This window comes from Raphanus sativus, chromosome 3 (assembly GCF_000801105.2).
Source record: "Raphanus sativus cultivar WK10039 chromosome 3, ASM80110v3, whole genome shotgun sequence".
NCBI classification, from domain to species: Eukaryota; Viridiplantae; Streptophyta; class Magnoliopsida; order Brassicales; family Brassicaceae; genus Raphanus; species Raphanus sativus.
This window is the reverse complement of record NC_079513.1, coordinates 28,355,247-28,372,896: the sequence shown is the minus strand read 5'-3', so window position 1 is coordinate 28,372,896 and position 17,650 is coordinate 28,355,247. Positions and strand designations below refer to the sequence as shown.

The following is a 17,650-nucleotide window of genomic DNA, read 5'->3' as shown; positions in this document are numbered from 1 at the left end:
GCTCAACATATACTATAGTCTTTTTAGCAAAAAAAACATAATCTATAGTCTTTATTTGGAATTCCTATCTAATAACATTTATTTAGTAATTTTTTTTAAAAAATAGAAGACAAAATTATTACTAAATCTTTATTATACAGTATTTTTAATTGACATATTTTAAATCATATTAGTTAATTCCATTATTTTATTTAAGATTTTTTTGTAGATTAGTAATTAATTTTATAATTAGTTAGTGAAAAATATAGTATATCTGATGAGCCAAAAATTAATTGTATTATAAGAATTTTAGTAATTTAAATTATAATGATATTAAAAATTATTCTAGTAATGATATATCAATATAGTACAGATGTTAAAATAATATATAATATAAAAATAATAGTAATAATATATAATATATAGATTATATATGTTCTATATCATATATATTTCATATTAAAAATGATCTCATAATGCAAATATTTATAAATCTAGTGAATATTTTAAAAAATAAAACCTAGTCCATTAGCTCTTTCTTGTTGCACATTATCTTCTTACTTGATGCAACTGTAATTTAAATATATTTTTAGAAAAGCCAAGAAGTATTCTAGACCAGAACTTTTTTTTTTTTGAACCTAACATTCAGAACTTTCGCCCCTTATAAACTAATCACTAGAAAACCACCACATACGCGGAAGAGACTGACATGGCGATGTGTCAGAAAGCATGGATAATAACTCTGTTAGATTATTTCGTTATTACACGTATCAACACGTTTATGTATAGAGACTCTTATGTATACTAGGTGGTTTCCCGGGCTACGCCCGGGTTAATTATTTATAAATAATTTGCTATTTTGTTTAGAAATAATATAATACAATAAATTTTGTCATTTCTAACATTTAAAAACGATTCTATGTTCATTACCTATAAAAGAATTATAAACATAGTAAGATATCCTCATAGTAAGATATACATTATATAATAATCTGACCTGTAATTTTGTTGACCGAGGGATTTTGAGCAATGATGATACCAAGATATGCAAGTATAATGTATGCTTTAAACCTCAGCATGTATATGTCGTAAAACAATGTCCTGGTGAAACTCATATTTGTTGGTGGAGAGAATGCAAACAGAGTGGATACCATTTGACTGATTTAAAAAGAACCAGCCTCAAAACTGGGATTTTTTTTTTGTTCAGTTTTGTACATAAAGGACAGATGACTAAGACAAAGAGTAATTAGTAAAACAATTTGTAATTTTCCTTTTAGATTTTTACTCAGACATGTATGAGAGTTCCTTAGTAATTTATAAAAGACAATTCATACCTATATATGAGCTTGTTCGTGAATTCTAACTAACATGGTTGCATGCTTTCTATATAGCTTAAACTTGGTATATATTTGACATAACCATTAGTTCAACAGATTGCTATTTGAGATGTTATGGTAAGATATCTATTTTGCATATGGCTTTGAGGCAGACTTATTGATTTAGGAAGTCATGAACATGAAATCTTAACCTTGTAGCAAATAAAAGACAAAGTTGCTGGAGTTCAAAGACAATTTGTAAACTAAACAAAATACACTAAACCTCGTTCATTGTCTTAAGCTTTGCAGCAACATACGATAGACACGGCAACTAAATGACAAAATCAGACCAAAGTTAGATTCTGAATCACTTAGTAATTAAGACTGGAAACTGGATAATGTATCATCATTATTGTACAATGTCTAGTATAAGGTGCTCACATATAGAACCAAGTGTAGTACAAACCATTTACATTTTTTGTGTTCTTTTTTGTGTCTGGGAGAAGACACTTAACAAATAATGAAGATCATTCATGATGTAACTCTCTACAAAATCCCTGAGCAGCTGGTTTGTATTGTTCTAGCAATGAGTGTAGAAGCTGGATTCAATTGCTTGGGTGACGACTCTTATAGATAATCTTTGGCTTCATTTCAAATCCTATTTCGTAACTCCTCACACATAAACCTATGTAGATTGATGGAGAGCCTGCCATGAAACCATATCCAGTTGTTGAAATAGTTAGATTAATCCTTATGCAATGATTGTAAACCAGACTGAAATATATATATATCCTACCGTATAGACTATACAGCAGAAGAGGACCAATAATTAAAGCCCTACCATAAGAATCTGCCATGATAGAATACATTGTAATTCCATCTGCGAGCTTTTGATCAGAATCTCCAACCTATACAACACATAACAGTCAGGCAAAAGATAACACAAAAGTACAGATTTTCACATAAGATAAGGCACTTCATTAACAACAATTATAAACCCCAAGATCAATCATTAAAGTCTGAGCAATTTCAGGCACGAGGCTACTCACCAGATCAATTGTAAAAGGATCATTCAGATACTTCTTGGTAAGAGATCTGATCACGAGACTTCTAGGGGGATCAAATAAACTAAAAGGATTAAAATGACAACAAAAACCACACGAACAAACAAAAGCAGAGAATCCAGTTACCAGATGTTGGCAGTGTTTTGGCCACATCACCCTTTTTCATTGATCAGCGTTAAGGTATTTGTCGATCCATTCTGATGCTTCGGCTTGAGTTTCTGAATCTATGTTTGGAAGTAGAGACAGTGGAGTCACAGAAACCTGTCATTACCAAAAAGGTCGGTATATAAAAGCTGAATTAGTTTAGAACCATATATGTTTTCCTTAAGAGATTCAAGATAACCAGACAAACTCTTATCATGAAGATATAGGAAAAAAAAGCATTATCGTGACAACTTACAAAACCATCTTCTAAAGACTTGATATCCTAATCGTCATCCGTATGTTCTTGATCATCGGCTACAAACTGCACATAAACATACTGTAGTCAGAATCTGTGTACACGATGGTACATACTTGATATCTAAAGGGTTTGTGAAGAGAACGGTTTCAAACTTTTCTTTACCTCTAGGCGGAAGTGTGTTAATTCTTAACACGGCTCACAGTTTTACCAGCAACACCAACCGATTCAATCTCTACAATACTCTTCTTATGTGTGGTAAAACGGCGAGAAGCTCCCTGAGATTGCCAGATAACTTAATATCAGTATCTAGTCAACAAAAAATTACAGAAATAGCAAACTTGAGGTTTAAAACTTTTGAACAGGAGGAGTTTACTCACGATTACTTATTTCTGGTTTCTGAATCCATTCGCAAGAACTCATCTTCAGAATCCAAGTCAATCAATGATCTAATTTTTTTCCAGAGAAGATAACATTAACATTAATCAAATAACATTAATCAAATAACATTAATCAAAACCAATCATTCATAACCAGAAAGAGAAACATACCAATAACAACATTACGGCTCCAAGGTGCCAAGAGTAATTCAGACCCAGAGACTGGTAGAATCCGTGTCCGTTTCCTTCCACTAAGCTCGGCATAAGAGAGCGAGAATTAAACTTCATTAGATCAACAAAACACTGAAGTGCCATATCGAAAGAAATATTAGAGACAAACGTGCGAACCGATCAGAAACGAACCAGTGGAGAAATGAAATAGTCAAAGTTTTTTTATTTAGGATAGATTTAGGTTTAGAGATAGAGACTTAGAGAGAAGTATCAAGGGAGATGGATCACAACATTAAAGAATAGCTTTAACAGCTTCATTGATTGAGAAGGTAACAGAGAAAAAGTAAAACGTTGGGAGAAGATGAAGGGGAAAAGTCTGGGGGCGGAGAAAGGGGGAGAGTATCGACGCTGGAAAGCCCGACACACCGCGAATTCAAAGCCCAGAGACCGAGTTCGGTTCAAGCCCATCAGAGGGAAAGAAGTTTTGACGTGGATGTATGCTGAGCTCTCATTGGTCGAATTAAATGAGTGACGTGGACACTCTCTCCTTTCAAGTTATTTACCTTTTAGTATAGTATTGATGTATGACGAAATAATTGTGCAAGTGTTATTGGGTCTGGTTGGTGTTTTAAGTGAAAAAAAAATTGTGAAAAAGAGAAAATGTATAGTAGATATTGTTACTCAGTTACACCAAAAAAAAAGATATTGTTACTGAGAAATTCTAGACAAGACGAGTGAATATTTTTCTTTGCTTTAACTGCAAGAATACTATGACAAAATAATATTTCACATGATTGTAAAATTTTAGTGGAAGTTAAGAGTAATGCAAAATTTAGAGTAAATATTTACTCTATAACGACTGATTAGGCAGGTGCATTACGTTATTTGCTTGGGTGCATATCCTGCCCCTTAGAGACAATAGATCATCTATCATCACCTAAAATAGTCTTGGTTGGTTTTGGTAAAAAAAATAGTCTGGTTATAGATAAGTACGGTCAGTCGGTCACGCCTTGAAGTTTGTAAACAGTTTACATTTACTGTTCTGTCTCTGTTGAGCCCTTCCTGACTTCCTGTCCATAGCCTGAGATTTGTTTTTGTCAAATTGTCAATAGAACAATTATTTTATTTGACTTTTAGCTATTACATAACCAAATATTAGGTCAGTACCAAAAAGAGAAGGCGCACTTCCTACTAGTTTAAAATGTGATAAAACAGAAACATTAGATTATTAGATATCGAATATTTCATTGTTAACTGACGATCACGAGTTTCAGAGTACAAGACAAGAATATATACTCATTTGATGACAAAGAAAAAGAGAGCATATATCTCTTAGCATTTTCTTGGTCGGCTTGTCTATATATTATATCTGTGGTTATAGATATTACGCAGGATAAAGCTATTATTAGATGCTGTAAGAAAACAAGGAAGTTTACTAATCTGCAATTGCTGTGTTAAGAAATGATAAGATTAGGGGAACAACTAGTGGAATATAAAAAATGAAAAGAGATATTTAGGAAGTGAAAGTACTGTCCGCACTCGAATCTGTCCTTCCTCGCATGCTTACTCCACCATATATACACATATCCAATGGCCTAACTTCTTGACTGCGACCTCCCTTTTTTTCTCTTTACCTTTATACCCTTCTCCGTCCTTGACCGTACGGTTGGTTCTATATTTAATCCATTTTTACAGTTACACAAATACCCTCACTACTTCTTGTGTTTTCATTTCTAAAATATATCAAGTTATACTACATCATAATAGTCAAAACCGGACTACTTTCATGGTAAACAAGTTTGTCATAATTCATTTTCTTTTATTATTAAGATATTTCATTTGAATGTATATGCTTTATAATTCCATACCAATTTTAGAAAATTATAGCTAGCAATGATCATAAAATAAAATGCATCTTTTACACCAAAAATAAATAAAATGCATCTGGGGAAAATATTATTTATACAAGAAACAAATAACACGTTAAAAATATAGAGTAAAATAAATATATATCAGAAAAAAACATTAAACTACAGCTCATCCTACTATATATATATAGATAGGACAAGAGCAAGGGCTAATATGCGATATGGTAAAAAAATATCCTTCCTTCTCCTTTCAAGTCTTTTCTACCAAGTCTTGTTGTTGAGTCCTCTTCTCTGTTCCCATAGAAACTGTGAGTCTGTGGGGGGGGGGCAAAAATCATCATCGAAACTGTGTTCTCGATTGATAAAAATCAGTAAGTAGAGAATAATTTTTGGTTGTTTCAAAAAAAAAGAAAAAGAAAAAGAAAATGAAGAAGAAGGCGAAGCAGATTGAAGAGAAGGCAATGGATCTACTATCGGAGGAGGTGGTGTTCATAATCCTAGACTTGGTGGCTCAGAACAACCCTTCCAATCTCAAATCCTTCTCTCTTACCTGTAAATGGTTCTACCAGATGGAGTCCAAGCACCGCACATCCCTTAGACCTCTCCGACCCGAGTATCTTCCTCGTATCCTTAAAAGGTACCCTAATACCTCCGATCTCGATCTCACCTTCTGCCCGCGCGTCACCGACTACGCGCTTAGCGTCGTGGGATGCCTCTCAGGACCAACGCTGAGGTCCGTGGACTTATCGCGCTCATTCTCCTTCACGGCGGCGGGGCTGCTGAGACTGGCGGTGAAATGCGTAAGTCTGGTGGAGATAGACCTGTCGAACGCGACTGAGATGAGGGACGCGGGGGCGGCGGCGGTGGCGGAGGCGAAGAGCTTGGAGAGGCTGAAGATGGAGAGATGCAAGAAGGTGACGGACATGGGAATAGGATGTATAGCGGTAGGATGTAGGAAGCTGAAGAATGTGAGCTTGAAATGGTGTGTTGGCGTCGGTGATTTAGGAGTTGCTCTCCTTTCCCTCAAATGCAAGGACATTCGCTCCTTAGACCTCTCCTACTTGCCCGTCTCTTTCTTCTCCTCCCCTCTTGTTGATTTAATCATAAGCTTTTCATTCTTTAATTTATTGAGAGAATATGTCCTTGTCGTATCTTTCCTTACTTACAGATCACAGGCAAGTGCTTGCATGATGTTCTCAAACTTCAACACCTTGAACAACTTCTTATACAAGGCTGTTTCGGTGTCGATGATGACTCTCTTAATTCACTCACCCATCACTGCAACTCCTTAAAGGTAGTAAAACATATTTTAGTTTCCATCTTTGAGATTTTACTTAAAAAAGAAATAAACTGTCATTTTCTCTGTAGAACCTTGATGCATCGAGCTGCCAGAATTTAACTCAGAGAGGTTTAACCTCACTTTTAAGCGGGGCCCCATGTCTCGAGCGCCTTGATCTATCACACTCTCCTTCTGTAAGTTCTTCCTCTTTTTTTTTTATTACCCCAAAAACATATGCTTTCCTCTCTTCTCTATGATCGAGTTTGTTTTGGTTTTTCCTGATTTTAGGTCATCTCATTGGATTTTGCAAGTAGCTTAAACAAGGTTTCAGCATTACTACAGTCGATCAGGTTGGATGGTTGTTCGGTAACTTGTGATGGGTTGAAGGCGATAGGCACTCTGTGCACTTCCCTCAGGGAGGTTAGCCTAAGCAAATGTGTCACTGTAACTGATGAAGGTCTTTCTTCTCTTGTAATGAAACTCAAAGGCCTTACAAAACTTGATATCACCTGTTGCCGGAAACTAACTGGAGTTTCAATCACCCAACTCGCCAATTCTTGTCCCTTACTTGTCTCTTTGAAGATGGAGTCTTGTTCTCTTGTTTCCAGAGAAGCCTTTTGGTTGATCGGTCACAAGTGTCGCCTACTTGAAGAGCTCGACTTTACTGACAATGAGATTGATGATCAAGGTTCTTTTTTTTTTTCTCACTCTTTTCGGATAAGTAGGTAAACTAAACTCATCTCATCGTGCGTGCGTGCGTGCTTGTGCTTGTGCTTGTTTGGGTGCAGGACTAAAATCCATATCTACTTGTCTTAGTCTTTCCTCGTTGAAGTTGGGAATATGTCTGAATATAACAGACAGAGGACTCTCGTACATTGGTATGGGCTGCTCTAATCTCCGTGAACTTGATCTCTACAGGTTTGTCATTGTGTGTGTGTGCGCGCTTAAACTAAGTTTTCTTAGCGGGCCATTCTCAGTCTCTTGTTATCTATGGCCTCCACCAGGTCGGTCGGAATAACAGACATAGGATTCTCGTCCATCGCACAAGGCTGCTGTCATCTCGAAACAATCAACATATCATACTGCAAAGACATCACAGACAAGTCCTTGCTCTCATTGTCCAAATGCTCATTGTTACAAACATTCGAGAGCCGGGGATGCCCTTACATCACTTCCCAAGGACTTGCCGCCATTGCTGTGCGATGTAAGCGGCTCACCAAGCTCGACTTGAAAAAGTGTCCATACATCAATGACTCCGGTTTGCTCACTCTCGCTCACTTTTCACAGAGCCTCAGACAGGTAAAAGACTCAGGAATACCCACCCCCCCTCCAGTCAGTCAGTCACGGAACCCTTTGTTGATGATGATCTTTTGTAATGGTTGTTGCAGATAAGCGTGTCGGACACGGGGGTGACAGATGTGGGACTTGTGTCGCTAGCAAACATAGGGTGTTTGCAGAACATAGCGGCAGTGAACACGAGGGGTTTGAGCCCGAGTGGAGTAGCAGCAGCGTTGGTTGGGTGTGGAGGGTTAAGAAAAGTGAAACTCCACGCTTCCCTCAGATCACTACTTCTTCCGTCTCTTATAAACCACATGGAAGCTCGTGGTTGCGCCTTCCTGTGGAAAGACTACCATACTAATAATAACAAGAATACACTTCAGGTACTGTTTTATTTGCAAGTAAAAGTTTGGTGGTGAAGCGCTTCTGTGACTGATAATAGGGTAAATACCAATTATGAAAATACTTGGAACAGGCGGAGTTAGATCCCAAATACTGGAAGCTACAGCTGGAAGAAGATATTGTGCTTTAGAAAGAAAAAAAAAACAAATGTTGTGAAGAAACATTCTCAAATGGAAAGAAACGGAGCCACCAGACATACATGTATGTCGGAAATGTATATCCTTACGTTTTAACCAAAAAAAATGTATATCCTTGTAACATGGTGGTTGGTAGTATGTACCCTTTCTGTAATTTCAATTCTTTTCTCTTTTTTTTTTTCTTATGCCGAAGTTAACGGACGTCACAAGAGATGCCTTTGTTCCTTTTCTTTTTTGACTTTTTCTTTTCTGGATGGTGTCTATCAACTTGGCTCTGCAGTAGGGCCCGCCATTTTAATGGTCGCAGTAATGGTCCACTCCAGCCTCTCACCACATGCACCCAAAAAAGAAAATGCGAGTCGACGACTCGGTGTCATCAACAACCACCTCACCTCCCTCTCTCATGGCAATAACGGCTACTGCGCCGTTCGGTGCGCCTACCACTTTTTTTTTCCTTCAAAGCTTATATATAAAATACGTGATCAAACAAAGGTTCAAGGCCTACAACTCAAACAAAGGCACTTCTCAAACGAACACAAAACAGGACAGATCCCTGTGAAAATCCAAGCAATCAAACTCCCTTCTCATCTACGCACCCAGGTGAACTACTTAGAGGAACCGACTTTCATTCACGAAGAATTCAAACAACTACTCCGGATTGACCCGTCGCGGTCCGCCACGTACGACTAAGTTAAGTTGAAATTGTTTACACTTTCTGCGATGAAACCTGCTCCTCTATTAGCTTCCTTTTTCACCACAAGAACCTTCCAAATCTTTAATGCCCACCATACTAGCCAATACTTCTGGTCTCTGGAAGCTAAACGATGGCCATTGATGGGGCCTAAGTACCGCTCCAAACAGTTCCTCCATTTCACTTGCCATAATGAGCTTCTCTAGTTTTAGACTCGTCATGCTCTCCGCAGCCCACAAGAAGGCTACCAGATTTGCCTCATCCTTAGACTTAATCTCTGCAAAGGCTCTTCTACTATGGTAGAGGACCACTTCTCTTTTGTTTCTCACAACCCAAGCCGCTCCCATGGATCTGTTCTTGTTTGTTCCAGTGCTCCTACCACTTTTTCTTTCATTCTTTCTACATCTTCATAATTTAAAATTTGGACAAATATACAAATACAACCCGTCTTTTTGTTTTTCTCCCAGCTCATATATACCAACATCCAGGTTGACAAATTCTCATGCGTTTTGATAACTTGCAATGAATATCGCCACTACCTAAACAAACACATGTCACTTACGTTTCAGTCCAGAAAAGTATCACCGCCAAATGATGCCATCAAATCTTAATGTTATTTGATCAATCAATCATAAAAGAAAGACAACCCAGATGATTACACACCCATAATCACCTGCTTCTTTTTTCTTCAATTCTTAATTAGGCCTCATTGATTACGGAACCGCCTAAAGTTTTGCTTACTTTATTAAAAGCATACTAGTATGTCACTTCTTCTCCATTAAACTATGATTTAAAACGAATTTTCTCATAATAATACTGGTACATGTGTTTCTTTCACCGATGATATTTGAGTGAACCCCATTGCAATCAACCATCCATCTTTAATCAAAGTCATTACTGATATTAAAATACAGCTGCAGTGTCTCACTTATGCAAACCATTGATAGACTAAATGATCTGGGTAGAAAAAACAAAACTAGTGAGTTCACTAATAGTCGTAACATTTACTATCACGTCTAATCTAAGCATTGGATCCACCAAACTTTAACTTTTAATTCTTTCTGGTAATCAGTGAAACAGAGAAGAAGGGAACAAAAGGAGAGTAAAATTTAAAATATTGAGCTTTTAGGTAAATTCTTTATATACTGAATTAGTATTCTTTAATTTAAAAAAAAAATTCTAACTACATTCTAAATTTTATTATTGTATCATAAACTATCTTTCATGATACATGATCATTGTTTAAATTTCTTAATAATTTGTTTAATAAATTTAATATACTGCTTAAATTAGTGGATTAACCACTATAAAATCTCTATTCTTTAGAAACAACAAAGTTTCCAAATCTCCTTGATCATTATCCTATACTAATTTATAATGCAAATATACATTAAAACAGTATAATCACTTTTTTTTTTTATTTTTTTTCAAAATAAATGGATTAACCTTTACGAAAATATTGAATTTAGGTTAAATGCTCTATATTTTAAAGTTTGTACTCATTAATGTTGTTTAAAATTTCTAATCATTTTATACATTTTTGTTAATGTATGAAAGCTCTCTTTTATAATACATGAACATCGTTCTAATTTTTTAATAGTTAAATTAACAAAATTTCATATGTTGTTTAAATCATTAGACTTACTATAAAATCTTTATTCTCGAAATAAACAATAACAGAAACAACAAAAATCCTAAACCTCTACGACCATATCTTATGTCAAATGCAGGATACAAATACGCATTTAAACAAAATTTGCATATTCATTGATTTTTTAAGAAGTTTATAGATTAACCTCTACGAAAATATAAAATTTTCGTTAATTTTTCTATATATTGAAGTTTATATTTACAGTAATTTTAAGTTTTTATTTTTAGGATTAATGGCATAATAATGTTTTCTTTAGGAAGATCCTTTGTTTTGTTTTAGGGAAATTGCACTCAACAACCATCAAACAAAAGATAATTCACTCACTATCTAAAAAAAAATTTCACCTATACAACTTGCCTCTTTTACATAATATTGCCATATTGCCCCTAGTTGCAACCTGTGAAACCTGTCAGAACAAAAAAAATAGACTAATAATAATAATAAATCTGAAAAGTAATTTGTGGTTACAATTGCTGCACATCTTTCCTCCTTTTCTTCCTCTTTCTACCAAATTTATGTTTCTTCTTCATACATTTAAACGCACACTACAACATCTCAAATCAAGGAAGAAACAAAGATTATAAGCTTACAAAATTGAGTTTAGAAGAGAAGATGGCACCGTAGAAGATGGCGCCGAGGGTAAAAAAATCGTCGCTGTGTCGGGAAAAAGAAGAAAAGATAAATATGATCTTTATATGGTGGTGAAGAATAACGACGGTGAATGAAGTGAAGGTGTATCAGCATGTTTAGAAAAAGAAGAATTGAAGAAGATGAACTCGATGTCTATACTATATTCAGTGAACGAAATAGTATACTATATATATTCTTTAATGTAATTTTTTATGTAAGGTTACCATACTATTTGGGACATATTTCTATACTATTTCTTAAGAATGTAACAATCTGATGACTGTCAATATTTGAAAACCGGGGAAATTGTTTATATCTTGGATGTGGGTTGACATTTCCGGGTTAGTGTATAGTTTTATCATCTGAGTTAAGTTTCCCTAACTCATCCTCGTTACTATGTTACTTGTATTAGTTTTACGACCCCATCTATGTCGTAATGTCAATCTATTCTATTCAATAAATATTAATACATCTATATAACCTTGCTACTAAAGTCCTCTGAATTATTAAGGAGAACTAAAGTTTAGTTCCTCGTACACTATAAAAAATACTATTATTATATCTACCATGTAGTATAGTATTAGGAACCCGGTGAATGTCATTATTTAAAAACAGGGAAAATTGTTTATATCTCGTATGTGGGTTGGCATTTCCAAGTTAGGGTTTAGTGTTAATAAAGAGTGTTATTTTGGTCACCAATATGTACTATATTATGTATTTTGTTCCATTCTATTTGGGTTTAGGATCTATATTTGGGTTTAAGGTTTAGTGATTAGGATATAGGGTTTAGTATTTGAAAGGTGTGGGTTGAGGTTTGGTTTTAGTGACCCTATCATGTATTATCATTTCATTTGACGATTAATAAAGACTGTTATATTTTGTTTACCAATACGTACTATACTATGTATTTTGTTCAATTCTATTTGGGTTTATAATCTATACTTAGATTTAAGGTTTAATATTTGGAAGGAGGGGATTGGGGTTTGGGTTTAGTGATAGCTGTTTAGGGTTTAGTATTCAAAAGTTGGGTCTGGGTTTAGTATTTAGGTGATGTGTGTTGGGTTATAGCTCTATACTATTTCGATGATATGAAATACCTTCTTTATTTAGGTTTAGGGTTTATATTTGAAATTTAGGGTTCGATGTTTATGGTTTGGTATTTAAGGGCTTGGGATGGAATGGTTGGATAAGGTTTATTATTTTGGGGTTGGCATAGAATTGATCTCCTGTACTATTTTTTTATATGGAATAGAATACTCTGGTTTAACTGTGTAAAATATGAATAGTATACAATAAATGTTGGTCACATTTCATTTTGTTGACATCATATGTATGTAATTAATTTACCATATATTGATTTTCTACATCATCTCTAACAACACAAAATGGTGTTAAAAAAAGAAAAAAAAAAGAGGTTATCTTCATATTTATCTAAAGATACGTGGACTTACCTTCTTCTAGATAAGTGGACTAATCTTTTTCTTAATTAAAACAACGTCGACTCACTTGCTACCTGTTGGAGACAGGGTTATAACCGGATAAAAAGAGGCACATTTGTTACTTTCTTAATAATGTCAACATCAATGACATACACTTAATTATCTACACAAACTTAGCTATCTCGCAAATTCACCCTTTGTTTTACTTTATTATTATAGAAACATATACATCGATTGATCTTTAACCACAGACAGACAGACACCTTATTTGACTTTCTTGGGTTGGATTAGTCTTCATGATCCCACAGATCTGCCACGCTACGGAATGGACCTTCGCTCTTGTTGACGAACATATCCTCACCGTCCAACACTCGTTTCTGCGTTTAAAAGTGTTGCAACATTAGCGATCAAAACCTGGGTTATTGGAATCAGAATTTAGAAGGAATTTAGTGATTTTAAAAGTTGACAGATTTTTAGAAGTTAAGTAAAGTTAACAAATTTCTATCAAATACTTTGTATTGATTTCAACAGATTTTATTAATTATCATGGATTTGTATAATATATTTTTTCAAAATATTTTTAGTTATAAGGCAATGTATACAATCTCTATAGAATTTTTCCAAAAATAAAATCTCGAAAAAACCATATATATAAACATCAATTGATACAATAATACACATTTCTCATTTTCCTTATGTTTGGTGAGTTCCTCTTGTTAAGTAGAGTTAACAAATTTCTATCAAATACTTTGTATTGATTTCAACAGATTTTATTAATTATCATGGATTTGCATAATATATTTTTTCAAAATATTTTTAGTTATAAGACAATGTATAAAACCATATATATATAAACATCAATTGATACAATGATACACATTTCTCATTTTCCTTATGTTTGGTGAGTTCCTCTTCTTATTGGTTTTCTTATGATAATAATCAGTCTTATTTTCTTTGACTTTTGTGATTTTCTTGAAACACTATTCTAGTTATCCTTCACCATTATCAAATATGAAACTATAAAAAAATATAATGAATTACAGATCATGTGAGTTTGGTTGCTTCACCATTATTGAGTTTCGTGTAGTGTGTTTACGTAGATAAATATTCAATATGTGTATGTTTTTTTTATTTCACCGATTTCAGAATTCTTATGAGTATATGTGATATTTTCAAAGTCTAGTCTTATGAGTAAAAATATAAGGAATCCACCTTCCAATAACAATAGAATTTAATGGAATAGTAAAATCCATAATAACTAAACTTTATGAATAACAAAGGATTTGAGTGGAATTTAGAAGTCATCAAACCAATAACAATGGATTTTAGTAAGACTTTTAAAATCTATAAACCAATAATAGTGGGTTAAGTATATTACCTGGTCACTGATGCTGCTGAGAGCTTCAAAGTCTTGGTCAGGGATCACCCAGTCAAAAACTTTGATGTTCTCCTTGATCCTCTCTGGATTAGATGACTTGGGGATGACGCTTGTTCCTCTCTGAAGACCCCATTTTACCAGTACCTGTCCCGGTGTCTTGTTCAGCTTCTTGGCTATCCTCTCCACTGTCTGATCATGTATCAGATCTCTCCCGCCTTCTTGAGATCCCAGCGGCGAATAGGCCTTTTTTTTTCAAGTTTCAGCAAAACCATTTATCAGATTGTGATGGAACCATATCTACTAAAAGAATAATTTATTAGAATCCACAGAAATCCCTTGTGAATCAGAGAGGTGAACAAAGAATCATATATTAAGTTTTGTACTTACTGTAACATGGATACCATTCATCCTGCAGAGTTGGAGCATTTTGTCATTTCTCCAACCAGGATGCATTTCCATCTAAAATTAACCCAAACAAAGATTAACAAACTCAACATACGTATTTAAGTAGATGACCACATACATACATACATGAGGATGATTTTTTTAAAAAAAAAAAAAGAACACCTGGCAAACGGAAGGGATCAAATCAGCGAAGCCTAGAAGCTTATTGAGCTTAGTGAGGGTGAAGTTACAAACGCCAATACTCCTGACAAGATTGTCCTTGACAAGCTTCTCCATTTCTCTCCAAACACCTTCCATGTCAAACTCAAGGACGTCCCCAGCCATTGGTGGCTTACTTGCTCCTTCTCTTAGCCTGAAAGGCCAGTGAATCTGCACCATACCCATATATTGAGAATTTGTAAAAAGACTAGAAAGAAAATAAGTAAATATACAACTTTGATTCAGTAATCGAGGAGGGAAAACAAGCATACCAGGTAAAGATCAAGGTAGTCTGATTGAAGCTGTTGAAGGGTATTTAGCAGAGCAGGACGCACTCTCTCAGGGGACAACTCTGTACACCTTTACTTACGCACGTGTAAAAAAGAAAACACAATTAGCAAAATGAGTGAAGTAGTAGTAAAGAAAGGAAAGGAAAGGGTGCTTACCAAAGCTTGGAGGTCACGAAGAGGTCCCTCCTCTCAATACCAGCGTGGATAGCCCTCTTCATCCCTACACCCACCTTTGTTTGTACAAGAAGACTAGTAAGTATTCTTGTTTACATCACCAAAACTAGAAACTGTATTTCAGACAGAACAAGACGAGAAAGAGAGAGATACCTCATTCTGATCACCATATTCCCAAGCTGTATCAATGTGCCTATAACCACCCTGCAGCATCAAAGGAGTATATCATTTTAAATGATTGATTCCTAGATAAAAACTAACTAAGTAACTAACTAAGTAACTAACTAAGTAACTAACTAACTCAAGAACTAACTAACTAATTAACTTGTTGCTCAAAAAAAAAAAGAACTAACTAACTAAGTCAAGAGGAGTTGTGAAGGAAGGAAATGACCTCGACGAGGGCAGTGAAAACGGCGTGGGAGGCTTCAGAGCCAGATCGCCAGGTGCCGAGTCCAACGGCTGGGATTTTGTGGCCGCTCAAGAGCCGAAACGACTCCGTCTTCTGCCCTTCCGGCGTAAACGTGGTATGTGCCATTATATCTACCCTCTTCTCTTCTCTTCTCTAAGACACGCAGAGTTCTACCTACATATACAGAAGAAGGCACCGCCACTTGGCAGAAGACAGCCATCGAGGAGCCGCGTGTCTTGCTCTGCAACTGCCAACCTCTTCATTTGTAACACTAACTACTAGTAGTAATATATTCAGCTGCGCCAGCACAAATGGTTACTCCTAGGCATATATATGGGGGACAATCGTACAAACTGGGCCTGAAACTTTGGGCCGCAGCGAATAATAAAAAGGCTTTTGGAGGACAAACTAAAGATGGAATAACACTTTATTATTAGCTTTCCCAAAATCAATCAAAACTGAGGATCGAGTGATAAGAGAGTGAAAGAAACAAAAGAAGAAGATGCCGTGCCTTAACATCTCCACCAACGTTAGCCTCGACGGCGTCGATACCTCTTCCATTCTCTCCGAAGCTACCTCCTCCGTCGCCAAAATCATCGGCAAGCCTGAGAACGTATTCTTTCCCCGCTCGATTTCACCTTGTTTTTTTTTTCTGTTCCATCCTCGTTTAGGGATCTAGGATTATTATCATTAGAAGATTGAGTAATAATTTTAGCCAGTGATATTTTCCCCTTGATCTGTCTATCCTATCTTATTATTGAACATATGAGCTGAGCTGAGGCGAGGCTAATGACTGTTTGTTCCTAGTGTTCATTTGTCTATACTAATTGGATTTAGGCTTCGTCTTTGGATTGGCCATTCCTCACTTTTTTAAAAAAATACATATATATATTTCTCGCTGATCATTTTTGTTTTCGAACTAAGTTGCTTTCTCTTTTGCTTAAATTGTTGTTGAATTTTAATTGCAATTTTTTTTCATGTTAATGTTTGCGCAGTATGTGATGATTGTGTTGAAAGGATCAGTGCCTATGGCATTTGGTGGCACCGAGGACCCTGCCGCTTATGGTGAACTTGTCTCCATCGGTGGCCTTAATCCCGATGTCAACAAGAAGCTCAGCGCTGCTGTCTCCGCCATCCTTGAGACTAAGCTCTCTGTTCCCAAGTCTCGCTTCTTCCTCAAGTTTTACGACACCAAGGCAAGCAACCAACCATTTTTCCCTCTCTCTCTGATGCACTTAAACATAAATAACATGTCTTTCGTTTTTCACGCATCCATAGTTCTCATTTTCATCCGTCCATCTTTATCTCTAGGCCCATCAAAGTCAAGAATATGCACAGTGTTTACATGCTTTACACCAGCACTACTACTAGGTCATGATTGAATAGAGAACAAATACATCTTCTTGTGTAAGTTCATCATAAGACAGACCTCTAACTTTCTTTTACTCTTTCTAAAAAAAAAATTAAAAAATTAAATAGCCATATATCAATCGTTGCAACCATTTCCAGAAGTCTACATCCTCACCTTTTTGTTTGTTTTGAGTTATACATAGAATCTCCACATTAGTGACCCCCGACCGAGCATTCATCATGTTGATTGCTTGTTTATATGCCCATAGGCCATCCAGAGATGTCACTTCCTTTTTCTCGTTTGGTTACTTTGTGCAGGGATCCTTCTTTGGTTGGAATGGATCGACTTTCTAGATTCCGTGGCAAGTAAAGAGGTTAATGTGATTTGGCAATCTATGAACGTGTGTGGTATTAGTATTTATTTAAGCTTCCCTCATTGTCAACCAACTTTGAACTATTTCCAGTTGTAAACACTCCTTATCTCTTAACGTTTGTCTGTCGGAGTTTGCATTAAGAGAGAAGAACTTTTTAATGTTTTATGATGCTGCTACAGCTCAACTTCAAAGATAAATGAGATGAGATCTGATCATATATTAATTTGGGTTAAGAGTAAAATTGGATTTCAGGATTCTGATTAAATGTTTTTGAAGGAGATTATTAGTGTGATGTCATTGTCATAGAAAAATGTGGGATAGAAGAAGATTGACTGAGTAAATTTTCCTAGGGCATTGGTTGATAATAGAGTTTTATTTTATTTATTT

The 17,650-nt window shown here is 35.5% G+C and overlaps 3 protein-coding genes and 1 long non-coding RNA gene across 7 annotated transcripts; 2 read left to right on the top strand and 2 right to left on the bottom strand.

Moving 5' to 3' along the window:
• Positions 1-1,687: 1,687 nt before the first annotated feature.
• Positions 1,688-3,745, bottom strand: LOC108845752 (uncharacterized). 3 transcript variants are annotated; one of them, XR_008943507.1, is made up of 9 exons: positions 3,503-3,745; positions 3,311-3,390; positions 3,140-3,208; positions 2,925-3,037; positions 2,760-2,825; positions 2,486-2,620; positions 2,345-2,405; positions 2,092-2,203; positions 1,688-2,001 (listed from the first exon to the last, which is right to left on the bottom strand). It is a non-coding gene; the product is annotated as an uncharacterized LOC108845752 (long non-coding RNA). The 3 variants fall into 3 exon arrangements; XR_001948531.2 differs by having other exon boundaries at positions 3,488-3,744; XR_008943506.1 differs by having other exon boundaries at positions 2,137-2,203; positions 3,488-3,744.
• A 1,641-nt stretch (positions 3,746-5,386) lies between these two features.
• Positions 5,387-8,535, top strand: LOC108845749 (F-box/LRR-repeat protein 3). Its single transcript, XM_018618927.2, has 8 exons — positions 5,387-6,245; positions 6,347-6,472; positions 6,547-6,651; positions 6,746-7,145; positions 7,246-7,375; positions 7,462-7,756; positions 7,846-8,118; positions 8,211-8,535. Exons 1-8 carry the CDS (start codon positions 5,604-5,606, stop codon positions 8,265-8,267), a joined length of 2,028 nt encoding a protein of 675 aa, XP_018474429.2. The 5' UTR covers positions 5,387-5,603; the 3' UTR covers positions 8,268-8,535.
• Positions 8,536-12,856: 4,321 nt separating this feature from the next.
• LOC108845746 (aldose reductase) lies at positions 12,857-15,815 on the bottom strand. Its single transcript, XM_018618920.2, has 8 exons — positions 15,522-15,815; positions 15,284-15,334; positions 15,113-15,186; positions 14,939-15,026; positions 14,631-14,837; positions 14,451-14,522; positions 14,064-14,306; positions 12,857-13,062 (listed from the first exon to the last, which is right to left on the bottom strand). Exons 1-8 carry the CDS (start codon positions 15,663-15,665, stop codon positions 12,973-12,975), a joined length of 969 nt encoding a protein of 322 aa, XP_018474422.1. The 5' UTR covers positions 15,666-15,815; the 3' UTR covers positions 12,857-12,972.
• A 164-nt stretch (positions 15,816-15,979) lies between these two features.
• LOC108845748 (uncharacterized) lies at positions 15,980-17,426 on the top strand. 2 transcript variants are annotated; one of them, XM_018618924.2, is made up of 4 exons: positions 15,981-16,152; positions 16,535-16,735; positions 16,851-16,946; positions 17,208-17,426. In XM_018618924.2, the coding sequence occupies exons 1-3, from the start codon at positions 16,042-16,044 to the stop codon at positions 16,908-16,910; spliced, it is 372 nt and encodes a 123-aa protein (XP_018474426.1). In that variant the 5' UTR covers positions 15,981-16,041; the 3' UTR covers positions 16,911-16,946; positions 17,208-17,426. The 2 variants fall into 2 exon arrangements, with proteins under 2 accessions (XP_018474427.1, XP_018474426.1); XM_018618925.2 differs by lacking the exon at positions 16,851-16,946 and having other exon boundaries at positions 15,980-16,152.
• Positions 17,427-17,650: the final 224 nt, after the last annotated feature.